At 40.2% G+C, this 19,134-nt stretch overlaps 1 protein-coding gene across 2 annotated transcripts in view; it reads right to left on the reverse strand.

Annotated features, from left to right (window-relative positions):
- TMTC1 (transmembrane O-mannosyltransferase targeting cadherins 1) overlaps positions 1-19,134 on the reverse strand; it is a 273,230-nt gene that overhangs the window by 73,847 nt on the left and 180,249 nt on the right. For both annotated transcript variants that reach the window (XM_039472167.2, XM_010337431.3), the window contains one exon: positions 9,829-9,996. In XM_039472167.2, the coding sequence (XP_039328101.1) occupies positions 9,829-9,996 (168 nt within the window). The remainder of the gene's footprint in view (positions 1-9,828; positions 9,997-19,134) is intronic.

The raw sequence follows: 19,134 nt of genomic DNA on the forward strand, positions 1-19,134 counted from the left end.
CCAGAGACAGAAAAGATTTAATGGTTTTCATAAGATGAGAACAGCTCATAACTACCACGTGCTCTGCAAAACATGAGATGCAGCATGCAGTGTCTATTCTCTGTCTTCTTTCCCTTTATTCTCTCCCACCGTTCTTGTTTCCTTCGATGTGAAAACCCATGCAACTGGTTAGACTCTCGGCCATTCCTCTCCCATCTACAAGGTCATCACTGCCTCCTTGGTATTGCACAGTTCTCAGGTGTGCTGTGTTGAAACAAAAACACATTCCAGATCTGGGAGTGTGCATTGTTAGTTACTCAACAACGGAGGGTGGTAAGAGTCAGGCTTATTTGAGATAATTATGACATGCCAGGCCCTCAAATAATCTGAATGAATGAAAGTGGTGGAAAAAAGGCAAAAGTCAAAGTAGGTCCAAGCAGAATCACGAAAAAGGATAAATTTCAGAAGTGAGATGGCTTGATGAAATCAGTGTGCAAGCATTTCTCTAAGCTGAAGTAAATGCTACAGTTGTTTCTAATCGGGGTGTGCACACAGACAGACAAAGCTCTGATGCCTCTTCCTCATTTTATATGGGCACCACCCCTACTGGATCAGGGCCTCACCATTGTGACCACACTTAACTCTCATCACTTTCTCACAGGCCCTATATCCAGATACAGTGATAGAGTCCCTTCAGTACCACACACTGTGCCAGGCGCTGGGGATACAACATGGCTAAAGTCCCTGCCTGCAAGGAGCTTACGAGGGTGAAGAAGTAAGTGGAGGGGACTACAAAATGACGTGTAACAATAGGTGAGCAGGGTTATCAAGAAAGCACAGTATGCTTACCCCAGAATGGGATCAGAGGAGGCTTCCAGGAGGCAGTGATGGTGAAGCTGAGACTTTAAGGATACGAAGAAATGATGTTAGCCTCTGGAGGAAGAGGCAGCAGAATGTCCTATGCAGAGGGCCCCGAGAAAACAGAGCATGGGGCTTCAGAGGGACTGGAAGAAATTCAGAGTGGCTGGACCATCAAAGGCTAAGTCTGAGAGTGGAGAGAATCTAGTGGGCCCTGTGAATCACACTGGAGACTTCTGAGGGGTTATCTGAAGAGTAGCAGGGAATCAGCGCAGAGTCTCCAACAGAGATGTAAAGGACAGGGTAACAAGTGAGAAGGACTGAGCAGTCTTCTAGATGCAGTGCATGGAGACCTCATGGGGGGCTGCTGAGGAACTTCAGAGAGAAGAGAAGAGGGAAACGGAGTGGATAGGAATGGAGCAGAAAGGAGATGAAAGAAAAACAGAGAATAGTCATAACTTCAGCAGGGGCCATGGGGAGGTACGGAAGGATTCAGGAGACATCCAGGAGGCAGAGGGGGCAGGTGGCAGGACATGGTGATGGCTGATTCTTTGGAGAACAGCCCTGCATGTTTGCATCAATTCGTTTTTTTCCTTCCACCCTTCATTCATTCACTTAAAGATTTCCTTCTTTTTTTAAAAAAAATATTTTGATTGTCTACTAAAATAAATAATTACAAAAAGGATCACTATAGACTGGCCTCCCTACCAATAAGTTTTGCTGAAAATTAACCTTTTCCTATACTAAGCCTGGGCCAGTTTTTAAAAAAATTATACGCAGATGTAATTATTCTACAGGTAAGAAAATGAGGCTTTGCTCAGAGACATTAAAAACCTTGTTTAAATGATCAGTGTACTAGTCTGCTCAGGCTACCACGACAAAGCACAAAACCTATAGACTGGGTGGCTTAAACAACAGGCATTTATTTCTCACAGTTCTGGAGGCTAGAAGTTCAAGATCAAAGTTATGGCTGATTTGGTTTCTTAAGAGGGCTCTCTTCCTGCCTCGCAGATGATCGCATTCTGGCTGTGACCCATATGGCCTTCCATGGTGTTTGCACACAGACGGACAAAGCTCTGGTGTCTCTTCCTCATTTTATATGGGCTCCACCCCTACTGGATTACGGTCTCACCCTTGTGACCACATTTAACCCTCATCACTTTCTCACAGTCCCTACATCCAGATACAGTGAAACTGGAGGCTACAGCTTCAATACATGAATTTGAAGGGATGCAAAGATTCAGTCTGTATCAATCACTGAAGCCCAAGCTCTTAATCATGAGGCAGGGCATACTGTTCACAAGTCAGCAGCAAGAGTAAGGCTGTCCAAATGCCACTGAGTGGCTGTGCCTACCGGGTTTACGTTCTGCTTGATGCTTGTCTACCCTGGGGCCCATCTGCCTAGGGTGACATCAACAATTTGAAGATGATACAAGGAGAGGTGGGAGCAGGAAGGGATTGCTATGTCATTTGTAGCTGCCTCAGAAACAAGGTGCACACGATCACACAGCTGGCAAGTGACAGGGGTGGGACTCGGACCCAAGGAGCTTGGTTCTAGAGTTTCTGTTCCGTCACTTGAAGGAAGGTGGTAGAGGGAATGATAAAATATAGACAGATGGGTTTGAAGGCTATTTGAAAACAAAACAAAACAAGACGCCTGCAACTTATTTTGGATTAAACGGACAGGCAGACAACTGATGAGAGAGAAGGACATCAGGATGAGCCTAGTTTCTGGGCAGTTGTACTTTAATGCACTAACTCTCTCAGATTACATATTTACATTTAATTTTTAACTTAAAGGTCAGATTAATAGGAGAATTCCATAGAATGTGTTAAAGCCTGTTGGGGAAGTGTGTTAGGATAATTTAACTTTTGTTGAGCTTTTGTTGAAATAACAGCCCCTGAACACCTAGCAAAGACCACCCCACTAAAATCCACAGGCTGGGAGTTTGAGGATCTCTCCAGAGGAGGGATCTGATGGGCACCTGCGAAGCCAGATGACAAGCTGAAAGCAACAGATCATCTGAAAGCAGCAGACCCCATATCTACATACAGCCACATCAGAGATTTAAAACGCACCACAGTGAACATGGGAGTGCAGATATCTCTTTGAGAGACTGATTACATTTCCATTGGGTAAATACCCAGAGGAAGGATTGCTGGATTACATGATAATTGTATTTTTAATTTCTTTTTTTTTTTTTTTTTTTGAGACGGAGTTTCGCTCTTGTTACCCAGGCTGGAGTGCAATGGCGCGATCTCGGCTCAACGCAACCTCCGCCTCCTGGGTTCAGGTAATTCTCCTGCCTCAGCCTCCTAAGTAGCTGTATTTTTAATTTCTTGAGGACCCTCCATATTGTTGTGCATAATGACTGTACAAATTTACATTCCCATCCACAATGTACAAAGGTTCCCTTGTCTCTATATCCTCCCCAACACTCGTTATCTCTTGTGTTTTTGATAATAGCCATTGTAACAGGTGTGGGGTAGTATGTCACTGTGGATTTGACCTGCATTTCCCTGATGATTAGTGATGCTGAGCACTATTCATATACCTATTGACCATTTGCTTGTCTTCCTTTCAAAGATGTCTATTCAGGTCCTTTGCCCAATTTTAATCATATAGTTGTGGGTTTTGTTTTGCAATTTAGTTGTATGGGTTGCCTACATATTTTGGATATCAAGCCCTCGTTGACACACAGTTTACCAATATTTCATCCCAATCCACAGGCTGTCTTTTCAGTTTTTTGCTTGTTTCCTTTGCTGTGTAGAAGTTTTTTAGTTTGATGCAGTCCCGTTTGTGTATCTGTGTCTTTGCTGCCTACACTCCTTATGGCCTTATGAGAACCTGTGCTAAATGGAATCAGAATCCTCGCACTACACAGAACAGGAGGATCCCTGGTGACAAGTTCACTCCCTTTGTCTTCCTCTCATTTTCAAGAGGATAGAGCCAAGCCTCAGAGAGGAGCAGTGGTCCAGTCATAAGTGACAGTATTGCATTTCTAAAACAGCCAAAGGCATTTCCTATATAGATTGTGGATAGTTCTTTTTGGGGGTGGGTGCTAAAACACTAACACTATCTTTCATTTACGATACCTTTATGGTTTAAAAAAATCTCCTTATTTGAATGTTAAAAAGTAACTAAAATGTATGACAGATAGCTAGGATTTTAATATAATTTTTCAATAACAGCATCCAACCTAAATTTAGTCATATCAGCAAGATCCAGGTAAACGTGTTAGCAATGGCTTCACTAATCAAATTTCTATTAAGGAAAATTTCTGACTTTTTCTATCTAGAACTAAATAGTGCATAGTAGCAGTAAGTTTTGAAGATAACCATGATTATAGCAATGAATACGACTGGCATATTTACTGAAATTGATCCTTTCCTCTGTGTGATTAACACAGTAATTCTGATTTACGTCTCACCGGAGGTATAGACAATTGGGCCCATGGAAACATGGTCCTTGCTGAGATCAGGGCATTGTTTCATGATGGCAGGAGGAAGTAATAATGTTCCTAACAGGCAAACAGAAGTGGGTGGAGTCACTCAAATCCTAAGAACACACTGCTTTTTCCCATTGCTGTTTTTGACCTTTATGTTCTCTCTGTGATACTTTTCTGCTATGTTTTTCTAGGCTCTCAGTTCACAATGAACAGTTTGTGGAAAAAAGGAAAATAAACAAGCCAAAGGCAACATTTTCCCTGGAACTTAACTGGACAGGTCACTCTGCCCTCCAGGAATAGTCTCCCTGTTGGCTTTTTTGATGCTCCAATTTCATACTTCTAGTTATTATCATGGAAACATCCAGCTTTGCCCATATTTATTCCACAGGGAAATATAATGTTCATAAATTATATGGCTGAATCCAAAATCCTGTTAATAATTACAACAGTGAATAAACATCTCCCTTTCTACTCAGAATTTTAAATTCATGCATTTCACATATTTCTCTCACGCCTCTTACTGCGGAAGACTTGATAAATAACAAAATCTACTTTGATCAGGTGTTATCTCCAAGATTTTAGAACATCAATTTGTTTTGTTGGCATCATTGGACAATAGGTCAGGAGGACCATCCCTGAATTCCCAATTATAAAACAAACATGATAAAAATATTAATAGTGTTCAGTCAGAGATTAGCAAAAAGGAAATAAGAATTTGTGACTCTCCTCAGTTTTGAGCCCTGCCTTGACCTGAGATTTGATAATGCCACACACAGGATGGACAGTAGTTATGGAATGCTTACTTTAAATAAAATGCTGGGCTAAACACCAGTTTCCATGGATCATTTCCTTTAGTCCTTGCTGTAACCTATCAAATAGATAGTATTACTGTGCCTCCCATATTACAGATCAGGAAACTGAAGCTCAGAGAGATTAAGACCTTTTTGTGAGGTTACAGACCCAATAAATAGTTGAGCAGATGTTTCAGCCAAGGCCAATAAATGGTCAGAATCAATCCTGAAGTTGATCAACATTTGATGCTTAACCACCAAATCAGCACCATAAGACTGACGTACCATTAGAGTTTCACTATCACAATGTTTATATGATTGGCAAGCAAAACCACAGCCTGTGGGTCACGAATGTGTCCATGTGTTTACATTTTGTCTTTAGTCTTTTCCCCAAGACAACATCAGAGCTAAATAGTTGCAAAAAAGACTGTATGACTCACAAAGCTTAAAATATTTGCTATCTGGCCTTTACAAACAAATCTGTCAGTACCTGATTTATATTCTTTTCCCTGGGAGGTATTCTAAACTCTTTGTCTCAGCAATTCAGAGGAGAGAGAACTACTGTTTTTCCTACAGAATAGGAAGATGATCTAGGCCATAAATGGTTAATTGCTGGTCTGTGGATCAATTAAACAGTTCAAGAATGGGATTTAGAGAGATCCTGAGCTGGATGCAAAAGGAAATAAGTTTGTCTCTGTCTTTCTAGGGATATTGAAGATTAAGACAGGGAAGATGGTTCAATCTAATCAAATCATGTTATTATGGCATTTATTTACTTTAAACCAATGTAGAGTTCTGGGCTGTTACTAGGCCCAACCAGAGTTATGCAGTGATCTACCTACCAGGTCAGGACATAAAACAGTTTCTTATTTTAAGAATTAAAACATGCCTTGCAACTATGATCATCTTTCTCTCTATTTATACTTGAGCTAGCTTAGGTGAAAAACAATGTAAAATATAGGTATGGCAAAGTTTATGCACCCCTTGACTTTTATGCCATATTTGGGTTCAAATCTTGGCTTCTGTAAAGGCCATTTCAGCTTAGACAATTTACCTTGTCCACATTTCTGATGAGGCACGAGTGCTGGGTTCTTGTGCTTTTTATGTATATGGTTCTTGCTGATAGAAAAACAAAGTTTTGGCCAAGCACAGTGGCTCATGTCTGTAATCCCAGTACTCTAGGAGGCCGAGGAGTAGAGACCACCCTGGGCAACATAGTGATAACTGGTCTCTACAAATCACACACAAAAAATATTAACCAGGTGTGGTGGCAAACGCCTACAGTCCCATCTTCTTGGTTGGCTGAGGTGAGAAGACTGCTTGAGTCTGGGACGTCAAGGCTGCAGTGAGCCATGATCACACCACTGCACTCCAACCTGGGTGACAGAGTAAGACTTTGTCCCGAAAATAAATAAATAAATTAAATAAAACTGTGTAGGAACATTGTATCTGTATAAAACTGTGCAGGAACACTATCTGTATCTCCTAAAAGTACATCACACATTGGGATCTTTTGTGTGAAAGGAGGCCGCAGCTGGAAAGGCTAGAGCTTGACAAAATTTGTTCTCCAACACAAAGTTCTATGTTAAGATATTCTGTAAGATTGCTCATGGAATGGCCAGGCAAAACCATCTCAGCTAATTAGAGAGGACTGAGTGAGGCCATACGTTTTAGGAATGGTCTATGGGTTTATTTTCTGGAGCAGAGGGGAAAGATGGAGTCTCTGACAAGGGCATCACCATCTCTAGAATTATTGCAAATTTTTCTTCCCCAACTCAGACAGCTCCTGTTTTGGGCCATTATGGCTAATTTAGGTTTTACTCCTCTTTTAATACTCAGCTCAGACCTGCAAGAGAATGACCCTTGACGGCCTGAGTTGGTCTTAGTCACCTATCCACCTGCCTGTACTTACATAGTGCCCTGAGTTTGACACTAGATTATAATGAAATGTGCTCATGTGTCTGCCTCCCATGCAGAGTCTCAGCTCTCTGTGCACATTCTCCTTCTCTTTCATCCTAGAACACACTGCACAGTAATAATCTGAAAACCTTTCACAGTGTTGCCCACATGCCAGAAACTGTCCTATGTATCTTTCACATATTATTTTATTCTTATACTATATTCAGGAGACAAAAACCAGTATTCTAGATTGTAAAATGAAGAAACTAAGGTACAGAGTGGTTTAGTAACTTGCCTAAGGTCACACAGCTATCCAATGGTAGAACTTGGAGCAGAGCCAGAAAGTCTAACTCTAGACCCCACACTCAACCACTAACCTCAGCATGCCTCATGGATTCTCAGTAAATGTTTGTTTGACTGATCTGAACATTACTTAGCACAGATGAATTCATAAAAACATCTGTTCTGGCCTTGAAGGAAAAAGAAGAGTCTTTTTTTTTTTTTTTTTTTTTTTCAGACAGAGTTTTGCTCTTATTGCCCAGGCTGGAGTGCAATGGCCCCATCTCAGCTCACTGCAACCTCCACCTCCTGGGGTCAAGAAATTCTCCTGCTTCAGCCTCCGAGTAGCTGGGATTACAGGTATGTGCCACCAAACCTGGCTAAGAACAGTCTTAATAGTCTTTTAAAGTCTCAGATTCTTAAAAGTTTTCTCAGGACATAGATAAATGATAATAGGCAAAGATTTCTAAAAATATATCAAGAGCTTTGATTTGCACATTATACAAAATTCCATTTGACCACCAAAGGCCTATTCAGTCACAAAATATCTTTAAGCACATATGTGGTTGTGTTTCAGACATCAATTGATAAGATACTACATACTTCCATCTAAAAGAATAGAAGCTCCGGATGCAAGGCCAGCTATCTTTTCTTTTTCTACATCATTGAGATCAGCTGTAAAGGGTTTGAGTACTAAGCCTGCCAAAATCCATTCCCAAAGTTACTCTGATTAAGCAGTCAACATCACTAGAAAATACAACCACTGTTAATACCTTTATTCAGGCAAATGGTTTAACACAGGGCAGAATTGTTTTAAAGTTTCTCATAAAAGCTCTGACTATTGAAAGAGAAAGGAAGAAAAAATTACACCAACAGAGACTCGGAGGAAGTTATATTACTGAACTTCAATACCCCTGTGTTTACAGAATGACTTTAGTTAGCATGAGGTAGAAGGAAGAAATGAGTCTGTTGTGGTCTGTGAGAATCATGTTTAATAGAAAGGGTATGACAGAGACTTAACAGAATCTGATACTGAAGAGTAATTTTGCAGATCTGTGTGGAAAAAAAAAAGATGCATTTTTAAAAATCCACACAAAAACATCTCTATTGCAACAGCTCCCTACGATACATGCTGAAAGGATCATAACAACGATCATGACAATGATACGTAACAATAAATAAAATAATAGGATATGCATGCCAAACTGACTTTTTGTTTTATATTTTTAAGAAATGTTAAATTGCCAAGTATATATTTGGCAATTTAACATTTTAAAAAATATAACACAAAATAAAATACATTATTTTAAAATAGTAGAAGAGTACAGCAAACCTCGTATTTGTTCATTTACTCGTTCGTTTATTTTTGGCAGCCCAGAGACTATTCCTGCTTCTTACAGTGCTTGGATTTCCTGCTGGGAAATTCCCTTTTGCCTCACTTTGAGAAGCCTGGGTGGAATCCCAAGAGGCTCTGCCTGCCTTAACTCCCTCCACGGAACTCGGAGGAGGCTTCTCGGTCAGATCAGTCATCTCAGTGTTCTGCTAGGGATAAGGGGCAGGCATGTTACCTAATCTTATGTTCGCCCAGAAAACTTTCTTTTCCTAGGACTTTGATGTGTAGATTCAAAAAACTGGTGTTGTTTACCTGTTTGTTTCTGAGAGGGTACTCAAGACGGATTGTCCAGATGCCTCGTTCCTGTCTCGGGCATGCGCGTTCTTCGCTTCCCTTCAATTCTGTGTGCTTTCCTAGCGTCTTCCAGCAGTTTCCCCTTTTAAGTGGTATCAGCTCCGCCTCAATTGTTTGCCCCCAAAGAAAAAGTGTTGCGTACCAGCTATTCAGGGAACCCAGTAAACATCATGCTGACTAAATTGACCGATTAGGTCGTAAGTGAGGACAGAAGCTTAGAAGAGGCCTAGACTGGGGATTCCTGGGGGACTGGGAAAATATCGTTTGGGTGTCAGGTGTGGCAGTGCCAAGAGTGCCAGGTGAAGGTCTCCAGGGCTGCGGCGTTTAGTGAGGCTAAGCCCCAGAAACACAGCATCATGAATGGCAGTCTCAAAGAATGTTCAAAATTAATGTTCAAAATAAAGCAACTAGGTCACAGATCACAATGTAGCATGCTGGAATATTCTAAAGAAAGCTACTGCATTTCTCTTCCCTCTGGCTATGTGCTCACCTTTCGCATGCACCTGACTGAACAATGAAATTAGGCTTATCGGTTTCATTTTGTTTATAGCAGATTTTACAGCCCCGCTCATCATTAAAACTGTTTCCATCTGAATTCACAGACTCAAAAACTTTCCCAGGAGCCCTTCTTTCCATAAATTCACTAAAATGAGCTCACGTTAAGTCTTATATATAATTTTTAAAATGCTCATGTTAAGTTTTATATATCATTTTTAAAATCTAAAGTTAAAACCCCACATAAAATCACATCTTCCATTTAAAACTTTATTACAGACAATTTTCCTTAGTAAATACTGCCAGGTCCATGTTACCTCATTTGTTTGGAAACAATTTGTAAGCAAAGAAATAAACAGGAAGATATTTACTTTGATCTGTCTAGTCATACCTGAATAGGGACTCTCTTGACAGCCAGATTTCATTCTGTTTCACAGTTTTCCAAGAGAAAAGCAGCAGCAGCAACACGGTGGACACAATCAGGGAGGTGGCCCCACATCGATTCAGCCAAGTGCAGAGCTTGCTCAGTCCGTGCACAAAAAGGATGCAGTAGCCCATGCTGGAAAACAGGGTGGAAGAAAAACGATTACTTTGGGGGTGCAAGGGGTTCCCGCCAACATTATCTCCTACATAACTTTCAAATAAAGCTTGTCCTGTGCTAGAGAAACAAATATAAACTCCCCTGTCTTGGACAACATTAACGTGCTGGTTCTCTAAAGCACTGCACTAGCATGTTTGCTATTTCTATTTCTTGCTATTTCTTCAGTGTAGAGAATGATAGAGTCATCTTGCAGGCTCAGAGCGCCCTGGATTTCAGCAGCTCAGGCATCATGAGAAGTCCCACATATAAGCTTTGGGTCCTGAATGGATTCTCTGATCCAAACTCTCTCATGTCACCATCATTTTATAACCCTACTGGCACCATGTGTCCAAATTTGGAGTCTTGCTCCAGCAGGTCACATCACAGCTTTGTAGGGACAGTGTCTGAAAGCTCCGTGTCAGGTCCGGGAAGAAATGCTGGTCACCAGGAGGACTGTTCTCTGTTTCCAGGGCCAGCTGAAGCCCTTACACTCTGGAAAATCTACCCACAGGGAGACTCCTGAACTTCCAACTTGGAGCTCATCGCTGACAAGCTGTATTGACACGCCTAGCTTCATCGGTAGACACAGGGTTCACATGTTACCTGAGGATGCATATCAGCATTGCATCTCTAAAAGCCTTTGGCTTGGTGCTACATGGTCCCTCACATCACCTCTGTGCTCAAAGAGATCTTTTCCTCCTGCCACTGGACATAGAAGAATATAACTTCTAGTTCTATATATGTACCCATTATTGGTATGTGTATTTTAGTTGAAACCTGATTTTTTTTTTTTTCTTTTTCGAGACAGGGTCTCACTTTGTCTCCCAGGCTGGAATAGGTTGGGGGCTCACTGTATGATCATGGCTCACTGCAGCCTCAACTTTCTGGGCTCAAGGGATCCTCTCTCCTCAGCCTCCCCAGTAGTTGGAAATATAGGCATTTGCCAACTTACACCCAACTAATTTTTGTATTTTTCTACAGAGATGAGGTTTCATTATATTGCCCAGGCTGGACTCAAACTCTTGGGCTAAAGCAATACACCTGCCTTGGCCTCCCAAAGTACTAAGATTACAGGTGTGATTCTTTCCAAAAATGATAACCACAAATTATTACAGACTATCTTAAGAAGCAAGCTTATGTAAAGACATCCTATATTAAAACTATTACTATCAGAAGTATTAATACAGCTCCAAGTAAATATAGCCCACATAAATGTTCTATTATTTATTCATTCTTTCTCTTATGTGGCTGGCAATATTCTAGGCACTAAACATATATTTATAATAAAACACAGGCCCCACAATCAAACAACTTCAGTCTAGTGAATCAGGTTGCTCTAGTTAATAGAAACAACTAAATATTCTCATTCCTAAACACACCTCCTTAAAAAACTTTTTTCTCCACCTTCTGTTCTCTGTATCAATAGCAGAAAAACAAGAGAGAAGCATCTGAGGTTTCTGACTTGGGAGACCCTGGGAATCAAGATGGAACTCTAATTTCTTTCTCCAAGTCCCATAAGTCGGTTAGCACAGCTCTATCAAGTTTAGGATTCACTATCTGGCCAAAGAGAGTCAACATCCTACTCCCCACTGAGGAGAATGATTTGCGCTAAGGAGACCCATGTTCCCCTTATCACAAGCATTGGATTTGATTGCTACAGATATCTTGCAAGAGCTTTACATTTGTCAGAACAGAGTCTCTAACGTAAGAGCAAAAACCGAAACCAAAAACCTCTTCTCGCTTCCACAACTCTTGTTCAATGACAGTTGGAGGTATGGAGCTTTTCTATAAATCTTATTTATATTCATGGGGCTTTTCTATAAAAGCTTAAAGGTATGAAGCTTTTCTATAAATCTTATTTATATTGTACAACTGACTTAGCTGGTGTCATTTACTTGCCTGACCACAATGGCTACCCAAGTTCATGAGCTGCTTGCCCCCTGTTCCTCTAACCCCAGATACTCCCAACCCAAACTGAGCAGGGCACTCCATGAAGCCCTCTGGGCTCTGTTCTTTCATTCATCATATTTAACAAACATTTAACTGTGTACCTAACACTGTTACAGATATCAAGAGCATATCAGTGAACAAAAGAGACAATAATCCTTATCCTTGCAGAATGCACATGGATGGGGAATAATAGCTAGTGACTAAGTAAAAAAAATAGGGCATGTACACAGTGATACGTTACATGGAGAAAAATCAAGGAAAGGAGGAGGTTGAGATTTTAATGTGGGTGGTCACAGAAGTCTTCACTGACATTTGAAGAAGACGTGAAATGCATAGGGAACATGGCACACCAATACCCACATCTCCAATGCCGGCTCTCTCCCCACTCCTGCCTACACACAGCAACACCACTAACAGCTAACATTTGTGGGGCCTGTCTTCTGTGCCAAGCACTTTATATGCTTGATTTCAGTACATCCTTACAACCCTATGGATCACCTTTATTAATGTTTAACCCATGAAAACACTAAAGAAAAGGAAGGTTAACTGACTTGCTGATTTAAGTCTATGATAGTGTTAGGTCTTGGGACCTCAATTCACTATGCCAAAAGGAAAAAAAAAATTAAGTTGAAAGCGGAATCATGCAAGAAACTACCTTTCCTTTTGTTCCTAAGCAGTTAGCTACAGATAAAAGCTTTGCTATCTCCACACACAGCTACTCTAGGTTCACCTTATCTTATGTAAGGTGCTGATGTACTGAGCATGGGAAGAATACATAATTGACTATTCCCCTACCTGCTTCATTTCTCTGCCAACATGTGGATTCAGTCATGTTACCATACAGTCCCACTTTCCCCTCCAGTCTACTTTTTCCCCTTTAAATACTAACGAACTCAAAATCATCTTTGGAGAAAGGCACAGGCTGCAGATTGTTTCTGTGATTCCATGTTCCTTTCTTCCAGGTATGTCCTTAATCTGGGCAAAATAAACCTCTAAACTGATTAAGACCTGGCTCAGATACTTTTTGGTTTACAGGTCATCCATCTAGTAAATAATAGGGCAAAGATATAAACCCAGGAATTTCAGATTCCAGAGCCCACACTCCATGTGTTGTCCTGCTGCAGGGAATTTGACTTGGCTAGCTGATTCCTGTGTTCCTAACCCCTCATCACACAATATCACCTACTTTCTTCCTGACTACTGCATTCATGACATCTCAATAGTCATTTTTTGCCTCCTTATAGGAACAGAGCTATACCACCTGGCAGAACAAAGGTTTTATAATGAATCCCAAGTTTATCTTCAAAGAATCAGTATGTCAGTATGTTCAGCTCTCTTATTATTTAATCCTTTATTTTAAAGTTTAACTTCCTTGTAATTCCAATAAACAACCTTCTCCACCAGTTCCAATCAGTAGTTCACATCTGTTCCCCCAGCCCCTGGCTCCATCCTGACTCATCCCAGTCACCTGCTCCAGTCACCTTCTTTGACCTAGGTTAAAGGTCTGGTTACCTGCTCTGACCTGCCCATAACCATCCTTCCCACCAAAACACCCACCCTACCACTCCAACTCGGACCAAACGGGATTAGACTAGCTTGTGTGGTCTAACCCTAGCCAATGGGGGAACAATACAGCAGTAGGGATGACCCCCGTCAGGCACAAGTACCTCCTCCCTGCTTGTCCAAGCGTGCGGCCACCATTGCTCCATCCATGAGCCGCACCCATCTATAGAAGTAAACTGCCTTGCTGAGAGGATTTATCTTCGAGTCCTATTTCTTTTGTGGCATTGAAATTTTACTTATAACAAAGGGGAAGGAGAACACTGGGATTCCAACAACTCCAGAGCAATGGCCACAAAGTGGCAGAAGAATAATGAAGCTAACAATGCAAATATTTAGCTGCATTATATGTTTGTGTGTCTAGTGACCACTTCCTGTTGTGGTAGGCACTGTGCTAAATGCTTTGCATGGGCCTGTCCACAATATCTTCAGGGCATGGGGCAAGGATGGTACTGGTTTTAAATATTTTATCTAATTAAAACTTTTAATCCTCAGTATCCTCAATTTCATAAATGAGAAAACTAAAGCTTAAAAGAGTTGAGGAACTTGCCCACGGCCCCAGAAGCTAGGAATAGGGTCAGATCTGGAGGCTTAGTGCCTTAATGCTGTGCTTGAAGAAGAAAATTAAATAATTGTAATAATAGTAAAACAAACTCTTATAACTAGAGTTGTTATACAATAAAGTAAATTTTGCTGTGTTGTGTGCTGTTTAAAATAATTCCTCCCCAGCTCTGTTTAAGGCAAAATATTAAACTGCCTTCCTGCAAACCATGTAATCCTCATCTATCCTCTCCACATTCTTAGCAAAGTTCCCAGGCATCTAAAAATTCCTGTTTTTCTTGTTGACCTGCTGCAAGGTCACAAAGCAAATAAAAACTCTGGAATGTGTTTCTCAAGATGTTACTTTTCAACATCACAAAACATGTTACAAATTAACTGTTCTTTGTTCTGGCTTCTGTAAACGTGTTTGCTGCCGCATTATCCTAGGTGTATAAAAGGTACCCTATTTTCTTTGTCATTTACTCAGTTTTCAAATGCAAATCCACTAAATTGATGTACCTAAATAAAATCCTTCTGTTTTAACCATCGGTCTCTCCGGTCTCCTGATATCTGTAACATGCTATAATTTAGGCCTTGGCAAACTTTTTCTGTCCAGGGCCAGACAGTAATAATTCAGGTTCTTCAGCCCATTCAGTCTCTGTTGTTGGTATTCAACTCTGTCTTTGTAGCAGGAAAACAGCCATCCACACCACGTAAACAAATGAGCATGAATGTGTACCAGTAAAATTTACCTACAAAAACAGGCAGTGGACCACACTTGGCTCCTGCACCAAATCTTGTAAGAAAAAAACAAAACAAACATAATAAACAACCTAATAACAAACAACCTAATAACATCACACGAGATACTATAACCCACACCCTACAGCTTAACAATGGATAGCCAATCACTAATCAATGTTATTCATTGTAAATCAATGAGAATTCCTGACAAAAAACTTTGTATCAGCCCACTCCCTGTCCCTCCTTTTGCCTTTAAAAATCCACTTGTAAATGCTGCTAATTGGAGTGTGCAAATTCAGGGCAACTTGAATCTATTCTGCTGGGTTGGGATCCTCAGCCTTGGCGCAAATAAACTCTCTACTTTATTCATTTTGCCTTCGCCTCCTCCTCTTAGGTTGACAATAGTCTGTAGATCCTTGCTGTAACCAGAATGAAGGAGAACACGTTCCTTTTCAGTCAGCACCCGTATCAAGTAACACGAAAACTTTTTAAATCAAATATCCTTATATTGACATATGGTTTAAAGAAATGTTAAGCCATATAAAATAATCTCTACTTAGGTTTGCAAATTTCTTTGAGAGTATCACATTCTTAAAAATCTGACACAAATACCATAGAGATCAAGATGTTTCTCCACTATGAAACTTCATCTTTCAACATCTGCTTGAACACAGATCTCAGCAGCAGGGGAGAGAAACACTCTCCCCATCGCTAGGGGCAGGACAACGCCTCCTTTTGAAAGTGAGAAGTCAAGCCAGTGAGAAATGACACACTTTTCTGGCCTTCGGGGAGATGTAACCAGAGTCCAGCTTGCTCTGGTCAGTCTGGTGAAGGAGGTTCTGGGATGCTGATCAGAGACCATCACACCACGGACAAAAGAGCCAGTACAAACACTGACACTTCACAGTGTCTGTGTTTGGAGAGCCCAAAGTGTCTCTTTGGAGAGCCCAAAGCCGAACTCAGGCTGCTGATTCTGTGGTTTAGCTCAGTACTAAGATGCATTTTCAAAGCATGTTTGAGAATGCAGTGATCTGACATACAAAGACACCTCTCTCCTTCACAGGCTGGTGGTATCTCCAGTTTTGATTTTACTGACAAGCTGCTAGGCATGCGGCACTGAAACAACCAAAAACACTTGCATCTCTCCTTCTGCTTTTACGGTGCACATTCAAAGAGAATTTATCATAAAATGGAAACCGCCGATGTTTGTCCTTTCCCAATAGAATAACAAATGCTTTAAATCTGTTATTTGGGAACTTTGTTAGCAGCGCATCATTGCCTAATAGTTAGTACAAATGTACTTTCCTAAAACTCACCCAGAAGCTTTTAAGTGATTTTAAAAACAGCAACAACAACACATTTACAGCAGAATTCACAGAGGTGGAAAAATGACAGCTTTCTACCTCTGGTCCAGACATTTTATGATATTTGCTATGGCTTCATTTTCTGTTTAATTATAAGTAACAAACAGTATTTTTTTGCTATTAAGTGGAACTGAAATTCTACCTTTTAATTTGTCCACAAGCTATAATAACCCACTAAGAATATCTATAAATAGCATTACTAATATAAGACAGAGGCAATCTTACCATTATATTCTTTTAAAGAATTACCAATTTCAGAGAGTCTAAGTGAAACCTACTCCTAATTAGTTTCATTCCAATCTGATTAGGGTTACCAATTTCCCCCTCATTCTTCGTCTCAAACACTCAATGGTTGGGGAAATTTTCTAGAGGAATGAATATATTTGGAAGTGGGAATCTATTCATATTCCAAGAAAAGAATCCCCAAAGACATTTCTGTGTATTTCCCTAGTCTCCCATGCTAGGTATTGAGATCCTGGGTTAAGTATGAAAAGAGTCTTCATATATAAATCTCCATGAGATAGATTTCTTCTGTTTTTTTTTTTTTTCCCAGCATGTCTATGGCACAACTGGGAGAAAAATGCCCATGCTTTTACCTTCTGAGAACTTACCTAATTCTCTTTTACTTCTCTCAGCCTCATAGTCCACCCATCAGCTCCAAAATTTATGAAACATCTAGTAGTGAATAAGGCAGGGCTCTGGCATCAGAAAAGCCTCAGTTTGCATATCCTCCTTGATCTAGTTGTTTGATCCTACAAATTATTTAAGTTCTCTAGTTCTTAATTTCTTTATATTGTAAGGGGGAATAACAATTGTTTGCAGTGCTCCACGCCTGATACACACAAAACAATGCTTTATAACATAAAACTTATCAAACTATAATAATATTACCGTTAGGCAATTATTTTTCTGTTAAATACGGTAAGAAGCAGGAAGTGTGTAACGTTTGTATGGACTCCAGATAGAAACAGACATGTTTCTACCAGGTTACTATAAATATAGTAACTTCTTAAGGCCCCAAGGACTCTATTACATGCAGTAGAACATGAAGTTCTACTGTAGACTTTATGTCTGGAGTTTCACAATGAGGAAAAAAAGAATTGGGAATTCATTGCAGATTGAAGATTCCAGAACTGGGCAAGAGATCTGGGCCCTTCTTTGGTTAAGATGGGCTCTTCTGTACCATTCATGAGTTCTGTGGCCACAGGAGAAGTTCTCATGGAGCCTTCGTGGCTTATATTACAAAGGCTTAGTATTATCTGTCACACCTACATCAAAGAGTTGTTGTGTGGAATAAATGAAATAATTTATGTGGACATGTTCTGTAAATTAAAGGTGAAGTTAAAGGTATCAATGCCCTCAAATGGAGTATGTTTGTGTTTATGTGGGCTTTCAGTATATACTACTCTATCAGTTCCACATTAATAAAACATGTGATTAGATCTATAAATAACACCTCAAGAAAACTCAGTTTATCAAAGTCCAGATTGACCCCAAATATCTAATTATAAGTTTTTCTTAAGACTAAATTTTCTTAAAAAGGTTTGATTCAAATATCATTTTCATAGAACAGAATATTGCAGAAGGTAAGATACACCGGTAGTACGTGAAATATGTGAGTCACATATTTATGTTAAGGTTCATTCATATACCAAGGACACAAACAAGCACTTAAGCAAATCTTCCCTTTACAACCATTTCGAACCTCTCTCTATTCTGCAATGTGTCCTTTTGTGAAAGTGAAGATAATGTAAAATATAATCTCTTTGGTGAACTAATATATAATGAAGAAGCTTTTGCATTCAACACTGATAAGAAATAAAATTTATAACTGTTTGGAAGTTCAAGCAGATTGTTTTTAGGATAGAATGACGTTTTGTTCATTTCTGAACCCTAAGCAACTAAAACATAGCAGGAGCAGCTTCGTAAGCATAGTTGAAACACTGTGGTTGAAAGTATCAGAAACTAACATGGAAACAAAGGTGAACTTAAAAGTCAATCAATCCAAGTTGGGCTTGAAGATAATAAGACCCATGACTGTTTGTCACCAGAACTGTCCATACGCAGGGCCTGGCTGTTTCCCCTTGATGGTGCCTTGACTCTAGGACGGGCTTCTTTCCCCCTAGCCTGGTTCGAGTAGTCTCAACTGTTAATACATTTTTCATCTAGGCTTGGAAGACCTTTGGCCAAAGCTAAGTGACTCGAAAACCGCCTCAAAACAATTAGAAAAACCACTTTCTCTGCTCATCTTGAAAATCTGAGCTCTATTCTTTCTTCTTCCACATACAAGTATATTTGAGAGTCCAGCATCTTCACTTTGGAAGCAAAGGCATACTGGGTAAACCACTATTTGGTACCGTCCTCTCCTCTCCTCCTGCCGTTCTCATGAATTAATACAGACCTAACCACATAGACTGACATAGGCCTCATCATGTGTCCATTGTTCTTTAATTCCCCACAATACTGTCTGTAACCAACATCTATCATGCTGAGTATTACAAGAAAACACAGACATATAAAATGGTGGCCCTAACCCTGATGAGAGCAAGACAAAGAAGTTTGCTAAAAGAGTAAGTAGGATTTGTTAAGATCACTAAAATCTACATAAGGAGTCTTTGGTTTGAGATGTATTCTCAAACATTATTAAGAGAAAAGGAAAGAAAGAAATTAATCAATAACAACAAAGGACCTTGATGAACAAGAGGCTAAAATGGCAACACTTAGGTCCACCCACATTCCTGCAAAGCCAAGGCCCACTTTGTAGGGCACTGGGTGTGTGACACCTGCAATGGAGTCTCTCTCTTCCACCCACAGAGGCACATTTCACAACCTCCTTCAATATGGTGTTGCAGAATGCTAACTTACTAAGTACTAGGTTTGCTCACTTTCAAGTTGCTCACTTTTGAACACACAAGGTTAGAAAAGAAATAAAGAGGTTTGTAGAACTACAGGAGGAAGA

The sequence above is a fragment of the Saimiri boliviensis genome, chromosome 7, assembly GCF_048565385.1.
Source record: "Saimiri boliviensis isolate mSaiBol1 chromosome 7, mSaiBol1.pri, whole genome shotgun sequence".
In the NCBI taxonomy this organism is placed as follows: Eukaryota; Metazoa; Chordata; class Mammalia; order Primates; family Cebidae; genus Saimiri; species Saimiri boliviensis.